The sequence below is a fragment of the Calliphora vicina genome, chromosome X, assembly GCF_958450345.1.
Source record: "Calliphora vicina chromosome X, idCalVici1.1, whole genome shotgun sequence".
NCBI classification, from domain to species: domain Eukaryota; kingdom Metazoa; phylum Arthropoda; class Insecta; order Diptera; family Calliphoridae; genus Calliphora; species Calliphora vicina.
In genome coordinates this window covers 3,014,266-3,030,414 of record NC_088785.1, presented here as the reverse complement: position 1 = coordinate 3,030,414, position 16,149 = coordinate 3,014,266, and the positions used below count along the sequence as shown (strand labels likewise).

General features: G+C 31.8%; 1 protein-coding gene across 1 annotated transcript in view; it reads right to left on the bottom strand.

The window, feature by feature from the left end:
* Slip1 (SLo interacting protein 1) overlaps nucleotides 1-13,956 on the bottom strand; it is a 44,006-nt gene extending 30,050 nt beyond the window's left edge. Inside the window, exon 1 of the mRNA XM_065514661.1 lies at nucleotides 13,656-13,956. Within this exon, the coding sequence (XP_065370733.1) occupies nucleotides 13,656-13,688 (33 nt within the window). The 5' untranslated portion in view covers nucleotides 13,689-13,956. The remainder of the gene's footprint in view (nucleotides 1-13,655) is intronic.
* Nucleotides 13,957-16,149: the final 2,193 nt, after the last annotated feature.

Genomic DNA, 16,149 nt, shown 5'->3' with positions numbered 1-16,149 from the left:
GCCTAGTCGTCTATGACCCTCAAATAACAGCAACTCCCTGGCAAAGGGATTTGGGTGATCCAATAGTTTTGAAAGGTAGTTTAAACTGGAGAGCTTGATCTCCCCGCGTATTATGGGGACATTGAGATTCCTATGGATATTACTATTGCGAATGTTCCATGTTTCTGTTAATGTCCTTAACAGTGCTGACATTTTCTTGACTGTCTTTACTCTACTCTCTGCTAAGCCATTCGACCTAGACAGATAGGGACTTGAAGTAATGTGTTCTATTTCCAATTTTTACAAAAATCTGAAAATTCCTTCGAATTGAAAGGGGGTCCATTATCGGAAATAAAAATCGCTTGTATTCCATGCCTGGCATAAATAGATTTGAGTTTAGTTATAACTTTTTTACTATCATATTCAGAACTTAAAATATCAATTTCTACGTATTTAGAATAATAATCTACTACTAACAAATACATAGTTTTGTTAAATTCAAAGAGATCACAACCTATTTTGTACCATGGTATTGTTGCAATTTCATGAGGTAACAGTTCCTCTTTTGAATTAGATTTTTGATATTTTTTACAAATTTCACAATTTAATACCATTACTTTTATATCATGATTTATATTTGGCCAGAAAATAGATTCTCTTGCCAAGTTTTGACAGCGTTGTATACCCATGTGTCTTTCATGCAAGTATGACAACATTTCCTTTCTAAGACTTTTAGGTATTAGAATTCGATTATTCATTAGTAAAATACCATTTAATTGTGATATTTCATTTCTTATAGGAAAATAAGGTAATAAAATTGGATTTACTTTTTTCTTATCAGTAGACCAGTAGACCAGTAGACCAGTAGACCATCCAGTTTTTATACATTCCCTTAAACTTTGAAAAACTTCATCCATTTCTGTGGCCTTTCTTACTTTCTCGACCGCAATGTCAGATAAACTATTTTGAGACATGATGAAGTTACAATGCAAATCAATTTCTTTATTCATATCTAATAGAGTATGTTCCTTAAGTGGAGCTCTCGAAAGAGTGTCGGCAATATAGAGATATTTTCTAGGCTTATAAATTATTTTTATGTTGTATGTTAATAGACGCAGCATAAATCTTTGCAAGCGAGCTGGAATCTTATAAAGTGGTCTTTCAAATAAAGTTACCAACGGCTTATCATCAGTTTCTACTATAACATGTAAACCATAAACATACTGAAAAGCTCTTTTTCAATTTGAGCATAATTAGACTGACATTCAGTCAAAGAGGCTGAAGCATATGCAATCGGATTATTGTCATGCATAATTGTGGCTCCAACAGCAAATTTTGACGAGTCCACAGACAGTTTTACCTGTTTCCTAGGATCAAAATATACTAAAACTGGCGAAGCAGTTATTTCTTTTTTCAAATTTAAAAATTCATTATTTTGTTCAGTATTCCACTGCCACAAAACATTTTTCTTTAGAAGTTCTCTTAAATTTTTAGTTTTAGCGGACAAATTTTGAATAAATGAACCTAAGTAGTTAACCATTCCTAAAAACCTCTGAAGATCGCCTATATTCGATGGTTCTGGTAACTCTGTGATTGCCTTGATTTTGTCAACATCTGGTTTAACACCATCACTATTAAAAATGTGTCCAATAAACTTTATTTCCGTTTTCAAAATTTTCGATTTTGACTTATTGAATTTCAAACCAACATTTTTGGCTCGTTCCAAAACCCTTTCTAATATTTCGTTATGTTTTTCCACGTTTTCGGCATGAATGAGAAAATCGTCCATATAGATGATTAACCCATCTATATCTCCGAATAATCTCACCATTTCCGAGTGAAATATTTCTGGGGCAGCGTTAATGCCGAATGGTAAACGCAAAAACCTATATCGACCCATAGGGGTATTAAAAGTACACAGCTTTGATGATGCTTCATCTAATGGAATCATCCAAAATCCTGAATTATCATCAAGGCTACTAAAAAATTTTGAGTCTGTTAATCGAGACCTACACTCATCAATATTAGGAAAACTGAACCTCGGTCTAACTATAACTTTATTCAAGTTCCTTGGATCAAGGCACAGACGTAGACTACCATTGGGCTTAGTTACCAAAACTATGGAATTTACCCATTCAGTAGGTTCATTTTCTTTCACAATAACTTTTAATTCTTCCATTCTAGTTAATTCCCTTTTTAAAGGCTCTAAAAGACCCAATGGGACTCGGCGAGGTGCTTCCACTATAGGTTCTCTATTTTCTATTATTTTTAAACTACATTCTTTTTTCAATTTACCAAGACCATTAAAAACTTCGTCGTACTTTTCAAAAACCTCTTCTATATTTATAGCATTAACCGTTTTGATTATATTTAATTTTATAGCTAAATCTAAACCAATTACGTTTCTACATTCCATATTCAATATGTAAAAAGTTGTTAAACAATTTGTTTCGTTACAATTAATATTTAAATCAACTTTTCCTATAACTGGAAGTTTTTCTCTACTAAAGGTTAGTATATTATTACAACTATTATTATTAATTTTGTTAATTTTCAAAATACTTAATGTTCTCTCCGATAGCAGATTGGCTTGCGCCCCGGTGTCAACCTGGAACATCACCATCTTCTTGTTAATTTCGGCTTCAACATTCCAATCACGAGGTGTAGCGCCTGTGATGTTTCTAACAGTACCAATAAAAAGATTTTCTTCCTCCTCATTATTTTCAACGGCCTTTACATATTTGTTGTTCTTTTTGTTGTTGTAGTGGTGGTGGTGATTTTTGCTAAAGCACATTTTAGCAAAGTGATTGATCTTGCCGCACAAATGGCACTTCATTCCTTCAGCTGGACATTTATTTTGATGTATTTGTCCACATTTTCCACATTTTTGTTGTTGTTGAAACTTGTTGTTAGATTTTTTGTATTTGGAAGATTTATTGTTGTATTTTTTTAATGCGCAAACATTTGCATTATTGTTGTTGGTATTAGATACTTGCTCTATCGCAGTAGCATTTTCTCTGGCAGCTTCCAAGCTCTGTGCAATTTGAAGAGCTTTTTCAAAGTTAATATTTCCATCGGTCAACAATTTTTCTTTTATTTTAAGATAATTTTGTGATAAGCCACAGATAAAAATATCTTTGACTAAGCCTTCTCGCAGTGACTCAAATTCGCATGTCATGCTCATATTTTGCAATTGTGTGGCATATTGCAATATGGTTTCTCCAAGCAACTGTTTTCTTGTGAAAAACATGTGGCGCTCCATGGCAGTGTTTTTCTTTGGAACAAAATAGGTGTCCAACTTGTCCCACAACGCACTGTACAATATAACGTCTATATCCACATTAAAAGAACTTACAATTTGCATGATTGATGGTCCTAAATGATGTAACAGCAACGCTACTTTGCGTGCGTCCGGCTGTGTATCCAGTGCTGATGCTCTCATAAATATCTTGAAATTCTGGCTCCAATTTTTCCACTCTATGCTTAAATTTGGAGCATTGATGTTCAGCGGCGATATTGATGTAACTATTGACATTTTTTCATTTATTTCTGCAGCTTTTTTATCTGCTTCATTTGTCATTATAAAAACACTGACTTATATATTTTTTTTTTTGGTTTAATTGATTTTTAATCAATATTAAACACGAGGGTTTCTAACCTTTAAAACCTGACACCATGTGTTAATTTCAATGTCTCTTTATTAATGATCCTTTATGTGTGTGTATCATATAATTGAAGTATGTATTTTCATGTACTAAACTTAATGTATAGTGTTGGAAAATGCTATAACACTTAAGCTATGTTTAGTTCATTTAATAACAGAGTTATAAATGATTGTAAACATTAACCCATTATCATAACAATACGCTGTTGGACAAAATAGAGTGCAAAAATACCTTTTTTATATATCATCAGAGAAAAAAGAATAAAATTCACATTTAATTCTAAAAAATAAATTGAATTCATTAATTTAGCTTACATAGTAATATAAAAAACAATAAAACTTATATATTAAAATTAAACTTTTTTATAAAATAACATTAATTAAACAACTCCTTGTACACGGTTGGACAAAACAAAGTGCAAAAGCTAAATATTGGATGATATCCGCAGAAATATGAAGAAATAATACAGTAATCAGTACTTAGTAGCTCCCCCCTTATTAAGTATGACCGCCCGAAGTCTTTTAGGTAAACTTGATGTCAAGTTTTTCAAAATTTGAACAGGAATCTCTCTCCATTCAGCTTGCATTTTTTCCCAAAATGTTTGAAGGTTAGTTCGAGATTCCATTGGAATTTTATCATCTAGTATGGTCCACAGGTGTTCTATGAGGTTTAGATCGGGGCTTTGAGCCGGCCATTCCAGTATTTCGATATCGTTTTCTTGAAAATAGTTCTTTGCGACCTTGCTCGTATGTTTGGGGTCATTATCCTGTTGAAAGATAAAGTCCCCTAAGCCCATTTCCATAGCACTACTGTTAAGATTTTCTTGCAAAATGTTAACATAATGCTCTCCAGTCATTTTTGTGTCTAACCCCAGAGGATGAAATGCAGCCCCACACCATAAGACTTCCTCCACCATGTTTTACAGTATGTTCAATATGTTTAGATTTAAGTTTTTGTGATGGTTCACACCATACTCTTTTAGCACGTTTTGCATTTTTTAGCTCATAATTCGACTCATCTGACCAAATCACTCGATTCCAAAAAGATTCTGGCATATTTACATACTTTCTAGCAAACGCTAAACGTTTTCTTATATTTGCGGCTCGTAGTAATGGCTTTTTCTTTGCATAGGAACTTTTCAGACCGCTCTGGTTGAGCCTTCTCCGTATAGTACGTGATGAAACATTTAAATTTAATTCTTCCTTGTTCTCTCTAGAAGAAGAAAATGTTTTTTTTTGGGCTAAGATTATTATACGATCATCATCTCGCTTTGATGTCTTGAGCTTTCTTCCAGACACTTTTTTTAAACTTTCATTTGATTTTCTAATCTTGTAGAGCTCGAATATTTTTCTTGCTCCTTTTTTTTTTTTTTTTTTTTCATCATTTATTTATTGTATCTTCATTATTTAATGAACTAACAATAAGTGGTTCAAATCTTATATCTAATATTATTATTTAATTAGTCCAGCCAGTGCCGGACGAAAAAATTTTGTGTTCATGGTTGTTTTGGTTAAATTGGCATTCTTCCTTCTAGATTAGGTCTGCTGTGTCCCTCCTTCTTAATCGAGTGTGGCCACGGTTATCTAATATGTTGCGGGCCAGCGGGTTTGGGTGAACTTCAAGTTTTTTTAAATATTTTTGTACGTTTTTCGAGATTTCAGTTTTTACAATGGGCACGTTTAGATCTTTGTGTATATTCGCGTTTTTGATATACCAGGGGGCAAATGTGATCATTCTAAGAAACTTGTTTTGGCGTCTTTGGATCTTTTCTACATTTGACGCTGAGGCCGTGCCCCATAACTGTATGCCATAACACCATATCGGTTTTATGATCATGTTATAAAGTAGAAGTTTACAATCTGAACTAAGCGTGGAGTTTCTGCCAATAAGCCAATTAATTTGAATTGATTTCAATTTCATTTGAGTCAACTTTGCATCTATATGACTTTTCCATGTAAGGCGACGATCGAGATGTATTCCGAGGTATTTCACTTCCGATTGTTGAATTATTGTTTGGTTATTGATATGAATAGGGGGGCATGATTCTCTACGCAATGTAAATGTAATGTGTGTACATTTTTGCTCGTTGACTTTAATTTTCCATTGTTTTAACCATTTTTCTAATTCAAATATGTGGTTTTGTAAGTGACGAGACGCTTCTTGAGGGTTTTCATGAATGCTTAGAATAGCAGTATCATCAGCAAATGTTGATGTATGAGTGCGATTGTTAGTTGGCATATCAGACGAATACATCAAATATAAAAAAGGTCCCAGGATACTGCCTTGGGGGACTCCAGCTTCAATGGGTTGTGCAGTACTTAAAAAGTTTCCCTCTTTAACCTTAAATGTTCGACCAGTTAAATAGCTTTCCAACAGCTTATGTGTGTTTGCCGGTAAATTTTGACTCAATTTGTATATTAATCCAGCATGCCATACCTTATCAAACGCTTGAGAGATGTCGATGAAGAGTGCAGAACAGTATTTCTTTTCTTCAAACGCTTTTCTCACCATATTTACAAGTCTATGGGTTTGTTCGATAGTACTGTGTTTTCTTCTAAATCCAAATTGATGATTCGGAATACAATTGTTTTCAGTTAACATCGGGTACAACTTGTTCATAAGTATCTTCTCAAATAGCTTTGATATATTAGACAATAGGCTGATAGGTCTGTATGATTCTACTTTTGTGTGATCTTTTCCCGGCTTGGGTATCATGGTAACCAGTGAAACCTTCCATTCTGGAGGATAATATTCAAGTCGTAATATAGCATTAAAAATAAAAAGAATTATTTTTATTGCTATCCGGGGTAGCTCCATAAGCATCTTGTTGCTGATCTTATCCATACCAGGCGCTTTCTTGGGATTTAAATCAGCAATAGCATTTTCGATCTCTCGAATCTCAAAACGTAGGGGTACGGCTGCTGCAAAATAGGGTGCAACAGGTGGCAACTCAATTGCTTCGTTTGATGTGTTCGGTGTAAATACTTTTTTTAAATGATTAACAAACAGATTCCCTTTTTCAGTATCATTTCTTGCCCAACCACCACTTGAATTTCGCAAGGGGGACTTATATATAACGGGTCTTTTAAGATTTTTTGTTGCTCGCCATAATGAGTAATCCGATTGCGGGGTTGCGTCCAGGCTTTCTAAATATTTATTCAATGATTCCATTTTTCGAAATACCAAGAGCTTTTTAAGTCTTTTTATACAATCTTTAAGCTTCGATTTTAGTTGGGGGGATCTGTGCAATTGCCACTCTCTTCGAAATCTTCTTTTTTCATTTAAGAGCCGTTCGACATCTGCAGAATTAATTCTATTATATCTGAATTGTCGGGGTGTTTGGGTAGCATGTTGAGCAGCCATTCTGAGATTTTTATCGAAATTGATAAGAGAGTGATCGATGTTTTCTGGTGTTCTTAGCGGTATGTTTTCCGAGCAATGTGTACTGAGGTATTTTTTATATTTGAGCCAATTTATTATTGTGCCTGCCATCGCTAAATTACCAGTCGGGGATACAATTTCTAGGGGGCTCAATAAAGTAATAATAGTGGGTGAGTGATCTGAAGATAGTTCCAGCGAGGATTCAATTTGAATCATTTCTCTAGGGATATTTTTCATCACGCTAAAATCAATAACATCCGGTATTTTTCGTGGGTCAGTAGGCCAGTAAGTAGGTTGGCCGCTCGAAAGCACATACAAACCCATTTTAGAAATTGAGTCGAACAAAACACGACCTTTAGGGGTAATCAGTCGTGATCCCCAGAATGTGTGCTTAGCATTATAATCGCCAGCAGCCAGGAAACGGGGGCCTAGTGATTTAAAAAATCTATTATATTGACTTTCTGTAATTGAGAATCTTGGGGGTGAGTATATCGATGAAATCACTAAGTTTCGATGAAAATCTTCAAGACAGATTGTAGTAGCTTGAAGATAATCTTAGCAAAAATCACACATTAAGTAGTGTTTTATTCGTGCTTTTATTAAAATTGCCGAGCCTCCGCATGCTCTACCTCTGGGATCTTTGGTGTCATATATTACATATCCATTTATTCGAAAGGAACTTCTGGACGTCAAATGAGTTTCAGAAACCAGCATTACATCAATTTGTTGGTTTCTTAAAAAATATTCGAGTTCGTTTTTGTGTTGACGTATGCCGTTTGCATTCCAAAAACATATTCTTAGGCAGTTCATGGTCTGTTAAGCACAGCCTGCAATAACATTGATTGCATCTTAAGCATTTCTTGCATCATGTTACTCATTGAGTTTGTAAAGTTATTTACCGATTGCACAAGAGTTTCTATTGTAGATTCTAGTCGGGTAAAATTGAAAATTGGCGTTTGCTCTCTTACCTCTGGGTTCATATTTTCGTTTTGGGGTTGACGGACTTGCGGCTGAGTTTGGTTGTTTCTAAGTACATTTGCATATGTTACTTTGTTGTCATATGTCTGTTGCAACGGGGGGTAGTTCAAATTGATGTTATTTAATGGCTGAGCGGGGAAAATCTTTGGTTTCTGGCTTTGTGATTTTTTAACAATTGAGTAGACAGGACAACCCCTGTAGTTTGCTGTGTGGTTACCTCCGCAATTGCTGAATTTTTTTATTTTAGGATCATCTTTAGATTTGTTACATTGGGATGTGTTATGCAACTCCCCGCAAATGACACATACTGGTGGCAATTTGCAATATGCCTTGGTGTGTCCATATTCTTGGCAATTCATACATTGAACGGGGCCAAATCGTTTGTGTGGTTCTTCTACCGTAATTTTACGATGCAATAAGTACTTCAAGTTATATATGGGATGTGTTTCATTTTTTTTCAGGTTTATGTCACCGGGTTCAAGTTCAACACGGAAGAGTGGTTGGGGTATTTTTTCGCGATTTCTAATATTTATCACATTTTTTGTCTTATAGCCTTTATCTTCTAAGCTTTGCTTTATTTCGAGTGGTTCAACATTACAGTCAATACCCTTTATTACAACTTGTAGACCCTTGCTTCCTTTCAGCTGATAAGTGTAAAAACTTTTCTTTTGAGTTTCAAAATATGTTACAACCTTTCTATAATCGTTTTCACTATTGACCTGTATTTTAGTTTCATGAATCGTGCCTTTCTTGATTGGGATTACGTAAAAGGAGTTCTCTCCTATTAATGAGATCAGGCTCTGAACCAGTGGATTCGAATTATTTTCTCTCAAGTAAATGGGGGGTGGTTTTGTAGAATGGATTTTATTTACTGGTTCATTAGTTTCACATTCCAGAATAGAAAATACAGTAATATACCGGTCCATTCCAACCTGTATTTGGGATTTATTTTCATTATTTAATGGTTGACTAATCTTGGGTACAGCGCCGCTTAATGGGTTAATTTTATTTGTAGTTAGTGTGGTGGATTTCGTATCTGAAGCTGATATAGCTAGCATACTTTCAGGCATAGATAAAATATTTTTATTTTCTGATTGAGTTGAATTTTCTTTTGTTTGACAATCATTAGTTGTTGTCAATGCGGGGGAACAAGAACGAGCGCGGTTAACAGGTTTGGCTGTTAAAAACAAGTTGTCATCTATTCTTCTGTTTGTTTTGTTTATATTTTTTTCGTCTACATTAACTGTAACCTATGCATTTCTGCCGTTTACACTTAACCTTCGCTCACTGTTTTCGTTGAAGAGACTCATTTAAGAGTATTTGTAATTACTTTCGTTAACACTCTTGATCTTTATTTAATAGTCAATGCACAAAAAAGGTTCAAAAAAAGAAAAAAAAAATATAAAGAATTTTTTTACTTATTTGTCTTTTAGTTGTTGTTTTGATTTTTTTATTTAATAATATTATTTAAAAAAAAGCGTCCTTTCGCGTAAATAATAAACAGGTGATATTTATATTTATTTTCCGATAGATACATTAAAATAACGAGTTAACTCGGAGTAAAAATAAACACGTCCGAACTGAACTAGAACTGAACAGAACCGCTCTTCTTGCTCCTGATATGGATATTTTATATTTTTTGGACAAATCTTTGTATTTCATTCCATCTTTCCTGTCTTTTACTAACAGATCCTTAACAGTTTTCGAAATTGGCTTCATTTTGATGTCCTAGGAGATGTCTGAGGAAATGTTATTTTTTTGGCAATTTAGATTGTTTGTAATATACAAATTGTATCTTATTTTGTACTAACATAATCTTTACAATTCTTTACCTATAATGTTTTATAAAATATTTGAAGAAACATACAGAATTATATTTACAAAAAAAAAAAACACTTTATTTTGTACAACGCAAACTGAATTATTTTGTCCGCAGAACAGCAATAAATCATTGAACTTGATTTTTGTTTTTTGAAAAATAAACACAACATCTACCGTTATAACGGTACAAAGAATAAATACATTTTCGTATTTTTAAAAGTATGATTTTAAATGACCTGTTTGTCTTACACTTTTGCACTGTATTTTGTCCAACAGTGTATCCCTAATGTACATATCTTATAAACATTGAAATCAAACTAAATTTTACACAGATCAGTCATATTCAAGCTAAAATCATTTTGCTAGATTTTGTGTATCGGTCCATATTTGACCATAGCCCCCATATAAGGCCCGCTTTCGAAAATCACTTAAAAACTCATAAATCTTTTATAAATACATCGATCAGATTGAAATTCGACACAACTGATCCTCATATACGTATGTAAGAACTGCAGGAAAGAAGATGAGACGATCACCGAGATTTGCTAGACAGGGACGGTAGATTACAGTTGAGGGTTGACCTAAGACGAATAAGGACAGGACGGAATGGGTATATAAGACTGACTTTATCGGTCTAGAGATAGAGTCAAGTGGAGTAGATGTCCCAAATCGCCAATAATTTTAGATTTCTTTAATTTTAACGGCCGTATTCATAAAAATTTTAAAAAACATTTTAAGACATTTTTAAGCTAAATTCATTAAAATTATATTCATAAATGCATTTTAGCTTAAAATACCTATTTCAAATGTTGTTTTAAATAAATGAATTTTAAAATTGCTTCCACCCTATTTTAAGGTATTCTTTTTACATTTTATATTAAAAAAAAGGAATTTTAAAGATAAATGTTTATAAATTTTAACTTTTAACTCCGCTGTTGAATAATTACCAATTTTTTTTCCAAAGTTGTTTTTAATATTTTTTTTTAATTTAAAATTTTTTTTTTTAAATTTGAAAAAAAAAATTTAATTTTTTTTAATTTTAATTTTATTTCATTTATTTGTAATACAAAGCCTAAAAAGGCCAAAATAATTATATTACATAGCAAATATGGCCTGATAACATACAATATAAAATCTATAAATACCATAATATGTATACAAAAATCCATAACTATCATATACAACAATGTATAAAAATAAATTCATTCAAGTATTTTCATAAATTACATACATATGTAAATTATTTAGATTTTTTTTTTCTTTTTCATTTATAATATTTAATTTTATTTATTATTTTTATTATTTGGTTTTTTAAATTTTTTTTTTTTTGTGAAAAAAAATATTTTTTCCGATTTTGTCCCACATACTATAGTCTTATATACGTCGTTGCAAATGTCTTTGAAATATCATTAGATATTTATATTGTCTATATTAATGACTTAGTAATACAGATATAGGTAAAAAATAGGTAAAAATCGAGGTTGTCCTGGATTTTTCCTCATATCTCAGCCATTTGTGGACCGATTTTGCTGATTTTAAATAGGAAATTTCTCGAAAGCTGGTCTGACACAATTATTGAAGATTTGGATCCAGAAGATATCTGGGGTATTCAGAAAATTGATTTCAACAGACAGACACAGACAGACAGACTTCACCTTCGTGAGGGTATAAAAATTATCTTTGAAGTATGTCCGCAGTTATTACTAAAATAAAATATAGTGTATTTCAAAATAATTGAAAATATTTAATGAAAAACTTTATTGGGTTTGGTGCGTGAACTTTTTTAACAACCGCGAAAAAATAACACCGAGGTTTTACATATTTTTTAATGCTCTATTCGACTATGTTATGCGTATTTGCAAAAAATGTAAATATTTATACCCCTAATGTACATATTTATGTAATTTGTTTTTCAGAAATGGTCCTTATATGGGAGCTTTGACCATTTATGAGCCCAAATTTGGTACCCTATTTTTTGTGTATCTGAAGGTTATTAATGTCCAATTTGCAATTATTTTAGATTTATTAATATTTAAATGATTTTAGGAATTTAACCTTATATAGGGGCTATGGTCCTTATATGGGAGCTATGACCATTTATGAGCCCAAATTTGATACATTTTTTGTGTATCTGAAGGTTATTAATGTCCAATTTGCGATTATTTTAGGAGATTTATTAGTACTAGGATCGCCCGGTGGCCGAAATTCGACCACTTTTAAACGCTTTTTACCACTTATATGGAAAGAATTTTAAAAAAAATGATGTTCTGCAAATCTAGAGAAAATAACCTTTTAAACCATAATATACAGTGGTGGCCACCAATTTAAGACAAATACTTTAATTTTTTTCATCAACTGAATTTTAAGTGCGATAGAGCCAAAATAAAAGTACCTCTAAGGGTATGAAATTTATTATTAATGTTTCTAGTTTCTAAAAAATGTTTTGAAAACTCGGTAAAACATATATGGACAAAGATATGTGGAAATAAGTTGACCCACCTCAGCGAACATCCGCTGTTAATAACATGATATGACCGAAACTAATGGAACTAAAAATATGAAATTTGGTCCGAATATTTTATAATAATAAAATTATAATGATATAAATGTGAGAAAATATCTTTATTTAAAAAAAAATTTTTTGGTCAAGTTGTAGAAAAATTGTATGTGTTCATGGTGAACATGTATGAATTGACACAGTCGAATAAAACACACTTGTGTGTTAAAACAGTCCTCATGCATACATATTTGTGGAAATATTTGAAAAAATAATTGACAATCACGTGAAATTTAGCAAACAATTTTTGTCTTAAATTCCTGGCCACCACTGTATGTTTCATCAATATTGGTATACAATAACATACTTAAAAGTGTACCACAAAAAAACGTGTGGCCTATTTATATATAAGAATAAGATTTAAATGATTTTAGGAATTTAACCTTATATGGGGGCTATGGTCTAATATGGGTCAATTCAACGAAAATATGGTTTTGTGATTTATTTTTACATACAAATTATTTTTGCTTAATTATATATGGATATTGCTATTGGATTTATATACCATAGCGCCTTATTTCGGGAAGAAATGTATATGGGGTCTAAGATAAATCATGGACAGAGTCTTACATTTTCTATTAAATTTTTTCGATTATCTTATAAAATAGTCAAAACTTTATGGACTTATCTGTAATTATTTAAAGAAAATATCAAAAGATTTTTGAAAAATTTCAACTGTTTGGCGGGTTGTCTTACAAATTGTTCCATACCTCTGGTTAAAAATGATAAAATTGTTTGGGTAATCCTGAAAAGTTTTGTAGTGTATTTTGGAGAGACATGGCTCAATCAAGTTAGAATTTCATAAGGATCAATAATATATGTATGTTTGTATTTACTTTGTTGGGTCTCAGATGAATATTTATCAATGTTAAATACGGAATGAAAAACTTATAAAAAAAAACTTCATACAAATTAATAGTAAACGATTTATTAATAATAAACAAATATATACAAACTTGTAAAGCCATATTGAATTTAATCAAATATTACAAGGGGCAGTATAAAAAAACAGAGAATTAATTATAAACATATTGTGCATATTCATTCCCAATGATGAAACCTTTTCTTTAAATTTTTTGAGAATTAAAGCAATATACTGCAATTAGATTTTGTTATGTACATACAAATACATACGTATGTACTACATATATTTTAATTTTTACAGACTACCTTATTGACAGTCAGCGAAAGAACGTACACCATAGTCATAGTCCATTTACATTTTATTGGTTTAAATTCCTTTACAAAGCTACTACACTGTATGTTGTACGTACCTTTAAAACAACAAAATTTACATTGGCCATCATCAGTTTTTTGCTATCAGGAACGTTTGCCGTTTCTGTGCGTACGTAAAATAATTTAGTCCCAAGTGTAAATTGTAATTACAGATTTGAATTTTTCTTAAAAACACAAGAAAAATTAAAACTTTTTATGCATTTTATCTGTGTAACCACTGTGCCACTACCAACAAATTCTACAAACTTTTCAAACTGAAATATTAAGACTTTTACACTTCATTCTAACGAAACATTAAACATTTTAAATTACTTTGGAAAAAAATCTTTTGAATATTATCAAACTATTTCCCAAGAATTTTATGTAGATTTTTTTTCTACTAAACAACAAAAAGTTATGTTTTTAGGGTAATTAATATTGCCAGACTCACCATTCATTGTTCATACCAGAGATGCCAGACGGTACAAAAAAATAAATATGCCAGACTAATGACTTGGCTAGTCAACAATTTTCGTAACGTAACTTTACGCCTGGACAAGTACACACAAACAAATTCATAGGTAATATTGCCTATAATTACGACCATTTTCACAATGTACTATTATAAGTTAACTTGAACTTTAACCGCAAGTTAGGCTAATCTGAATTTCACAATGTACGATTAATTCTTAACTGACACTATTTAATAACAAAGTTGCTGTTAAATATAACCAAACAAATTTCGCCGGTTAGCATCTTAATTGTAAGAAATATAATAAAAGAACATGGACGCATCTTCATAAATCATAACTAAAGTCGGAACTAGTAAAACAGAAACTAAAAAATAGTTCATAGATAGTTGTAGCTCTTATTCACAATTCATAACTAGCTTAGTCCACTTTTACAATGCAGAAATTGAAAGGCTGACAGACAAAGTTTGTTGGCGAGGGGTTGAAGAGGTAGAGTGTGTATTACACAGGTTTTGGTTAGTTCAAAAGAGAATGAAAATAATGTCTGCCTTTCAATTTCTGCATTGTTAAAGGGGTCTTAGTTAGACCCCTTTCACATTAGGCAATTTGACCCCTTTCACTCTAGGCAAGTAGCGTAAGTCTCTTGTGTTTGTATATACCAGAGGTAATGTCGGGTTGAGGAGAAGAAAATTTAGCATGGTGTTTTGTTGTTGGCCAAGAGACTTGCGCAACTAAATTGCCTAGTGTGAAAGGGGTCTTACTGCTTTGCATGTAGAGTAAACAAAATGTCGATAATATTTTGATCGATATATATTGTAATTAATTAAAATGCTTATAAAGCTATTGAAAAATTATTTTTGTTCTCTAAAAAGTACATACAAAATTTATAGTTATAGTTTGTATGTAAATCAATTAAAATAAGGGCATGTAAAATTAAATTTTTCAATAGAATGTTGTTGACAAAAAAAACAGATCTCTAGATTATTTTATTTTTGTATAGATGTATTAAAATGAAATCAATCAGCTGTTTTTTTGAATGCATTAGTTAGTTGGCATTCAGTTACAACTTTACCCATGATTAAGTGCTAACAAATTGTGCTGAAAGTAAAGCTACAGCTACGTATACACGGTTGTCATATTCTTACAATATTGTCAGAAAATGTTCAATAAATGGTTATCACCCTTATGTTTCAACATAAGTTCTCATGGTTGTGTTAACCATTTTATGAGCATGTTATGACAATATTGTAAGAATATGACAACCGTGTATACGTAGCTTACACTGCAGCCACACGATCAAGTTTTTCTTGATAGTCTTTTACATATACTGTTTGTCAAAATTTATAAAAATTGAAAGCGGTGACGTAGGCAGCACGCAACTTGAAAACAATTTTAGTACAAATTGGACATAAAAATGTAATCAGCTGTTTTCTTGAATGAAAAATTGAACACCAACTTGAATGTGAAATTGAATGCAAGTTCGTTTCAATTCTTAAAAGTGTGAGTGTATTAGTAAAAAAGTGTGAGTGTATTAAAACTTGAAAGGCAAAACTTGATCGTGTAACCCCCAAGTTACGTATACACGGTTGTCATATTCTTACAAAATTGTCAGAAAATGTTCAATAAATGGTTAACACCCATATGTTTCAACATAAGTTCTCATGGTTGGGTTAACCATTTTATGAGCATGTTCTGACAATATTGTAAGAATATGACAACCGTGTATACGTAGCTCAACCAACTGTGACTAACTTAAATTTTACTTAAAAAAGCTAACACTTGGTGATCGTTTATGATTATGCGCCAATAGTTTTAAAATAATAATTATATTTTTAACTTATTATTATTATTTTTATAAAAATTGCATATTAGTGGTCGTGAAGATTTTTTCTTTATGTAAAAAACTTTTGTGGACTATTGAGAACATTTCAAAAAAAATTACCCAAATCGGTCTTGGCGTTCAGCGATTTTAGATATATTGAAAAAAGTGGGAGTGGTAAATTTTTCTTTCAGTAAAATCATAAAGCATTTAAATAAAAAAATTGACAAATCGGTGGAGCCGTTTTCCGATCAAAAGAAGTGG